This window comes from Sinocyclocheilus anshuiensis, unplaced genomic scaffold (genome assembly GCF_001515605.1).
Source record: "Sinocyclocheilus anshuiensis isolate Anshui unplaced genomic scaffold, SAMN03320099.WGS_v1.1 scaffold974, whole genome shotgun sequence".
NCBI lineage: Eukaryota > Metazoa > Chordata > Actinopteri > Cypriniformes > Cyprinidae > Sinocyclocheilus > Sinocyclocheilus anshuiensis.
Genome location: NW_015539877.1, coordinates 50,545 through 53,198, shown reverse-complemented (window position 1 = coordinate 53,198; position 2,654 = coordinate 50,545). Strand labels below are relative to the sequence as shown.

The 2,654-nt window shown below is 41.6% G+C and overlaps 1 protein-coding gene across 1 annotated transcript in view; it reads left to right on the top strand.

The window, feature by feature from the left end:
* Window positions 1-834: 834 nt before the first annotated feature.
* LOC107685343 (CAP-Gly domain-containing linker protein 4-like) overlaps window positions 835-2,654 on the top strand; it is a gene marked incomplete at its 3' end in the record, with an annotated part of 51,625 nt that continues 49,805 nt past the window's right edge. The window contains exon 1 of the mRNA XM_016481891.1: window positions 835-915. Within this exon, the coding sequence (XP_016337377.1) occupies window positions 835-915 (81 nt within the window). The remainder of the gene's footprint in view (window positions 916-2,654) is intronic.

Here is a 2,654-nt window from a genome sequence, read left to right as displayed (position 1 = left end):
CAAGATACACACACAGGCAGGGACTTGGTAGTATGGCGCAGTGGGTATTCTCGTTCCCAAAGCGACCTCGACGCAGCTCGAGTTCCTGAAGGGGAACGTCTCTAGGTTACGTATGTATCCATGGTTCCCCGAGGGAACAAGACACTGCGTCTCTTTATCATACTGCAGGAGCTACTTCATCGAAGCTGGTTTGCGCTCTGCCGGATGCGCTTTTATACTTCTTTCACAACAAAACACACAGCGTCACACACGGCGGGCTAGAGTGAGCGGAGGCCAGCTTGAGTGAGCGGTGGCGGGTGGGCTTGAGTGAGCAGAGGTGGGTGGGCTTGAGAACGGCGCGGCCGGCGGGCTTGCAGAAATCACATGTGACGAACCCGGGCTGGACTCCGCTTCGTCCACGGTCAAAGCCGATCCAGCGATCCACAGCGCGAAGTTGATGTATTTCCTTCTTTATGCACCAAGAGCTTGTAACACTCCAAAGAGAAAGGAAAAATTGAAATCGCATCATATGACCCCTTTACACTAGTGCAGATACTAGGCCATCTTTAAGTATCATCAAAATTACAATATTACAATAAACTAATATATCATATATAGCCTGTTGAGGCAGAAAAGGATACTACACAGCTCGAAATTCAGTATGAACACATAGCCTAATCGTAGGCTACACAACTTATAAAGTATCATGTTTTAATTAAGTTGTTATCTATTTATTTATTTTTAATGTATGTGTATGTTAAAAGTACCATTCAGGCAGCGAGAACGATCCTGAACTAAATTAAGATGAATGTTTTGGCGTGTGATGTGTTTATTGAACCAATCGGATAAGAGTAAATGGAAAGTCACCGAGAGCCTCATTTGATTGGCTACAAGAAGGTGGTGGACCCGTCCTCCCCCTCACACTTGCAAAACTCAGTGAGTGAACTCAGAGAATCTTGCCAAAATTGCAAGCGCAGAGAAAAGAAAGACGGAGCTGTCCATATCGGTTCATTTCGGGAACTTTTTGCCCCACATGCACAACAAGTCATTTAGACATTTGCAACAGTTTATTTTTTTTACACATACAGATTGATTCTATGCAGTCAATCCGTTTTGCAGTTCTTTAAACTGTTGTTTTCGCTTGCAAATCACTGTTCACAGGCTTGCAGTACTTTTGACTGTATTTTAGTGAAAACAACGTGCCAAAAGTGTAAGCGTGGAAAAATGGAAGTCAGAAGAATGCAGATCATATTTTTTTTTTTGCATTAGTATGAAGCTGCAGTTTCACAAAACATGAATTACATTTACGAGTAACGGTAAAATGCTGCAAATAATTTTTTCTTATGCTTGAAAAGCGATTTACACTTTTACAAAGCTTCTCTTGCGCATACAAATTAAATTTACGCTTACAGTCTTATGTACACTTCCACAACTCTTACCCTGCGTTTGCAAATCTTTTAGGCATTTTTTTACCTTCATACCCTGGGCCAGCGTGAAAGACGCTCGGGACAGTTGACGGATTTGTCACTTGCCCGATCGGGCCACTGCCGTGTCGTCAAAAATAGTTTATCATTTGCATCTGTTTTTAAGCCTTACTAATTAAAAAAATCAAGCAATTTAAAAGCATTCCAGCAAGGCGCGAAATACAACTCCATTCAGTACTCGCACGCTGTGTTCTTTGTGTACAGCGCGCACACTGACAGCTAGCAGCGTCTCTGACTGTCACGATGCACACACACGAGGAACGAGGAGACGCTGGAGAATACTTTACCAAGACTTTATTTACAGGATCCAAGGGAGACGAACTCAGGAAGACGTTTACACGAAGACGTTCACACGAAGACGTACAACAGCAGACAGAGAACTTGGGACTGGGAACACATTTTATACACACACACAGGAGGAGGGGATGACGAGACACACCTGGGAGCAATAAAACCAAGGGAAACACCTGGGACAAATGAAATAAACTAATCAGGACAGGAACAGGAAACTAACCAAATAAGGGCATGGGAAGGCACATGGGGAGCAGGACACACACAAAACATGGAACAGAGTCTGACACTGATGCCCGAGCCCCAAGTAGAATTTCTTTCCGCGACTTTCTTGTGCTTGAACAGGCAAGTACATACAAAAATGTGTCAAAATACCCATCTTAGCGAGTAGTGCTTAGCTTAGCTTTGATGTGTGTTTAATGCAAGCGATGTGTGAAATGATGCATGGCCCTTCAACAAGCAAGCTGTTTTTTGCATAACTATGTTCTGTTTAGTAAACGAACATGATCGTGTCGGACAAATGCATGTAATTACATCTTTGTAATAATAACAGTCTAAACTGGACAAGATTCAGGCTGATGCTCTGCTGAACCACTGCATATGAGCATCTGTTCGTTATGTAATACGGTATTACTTTAAAGGTGTTCTACATTTACAAAGATCAGCTGGAAACATAAGCAGTAGTTTTGACAATAAACATCACATCTTTTAAAAATAACCTTTGTAAGTGGTAGTTACAGGGTAAAGTGATGTAGAAAGTTAAGAAAAGAAAGATGCTCTGTTAATTAATATTCTACCAAGGACTTAACATGGTACATGTTGTAAAAACATGGTATTATCATGGCATATGTCCAAAATGCATGAAGAGCAGTTTGTATATATATATATATATATATATAT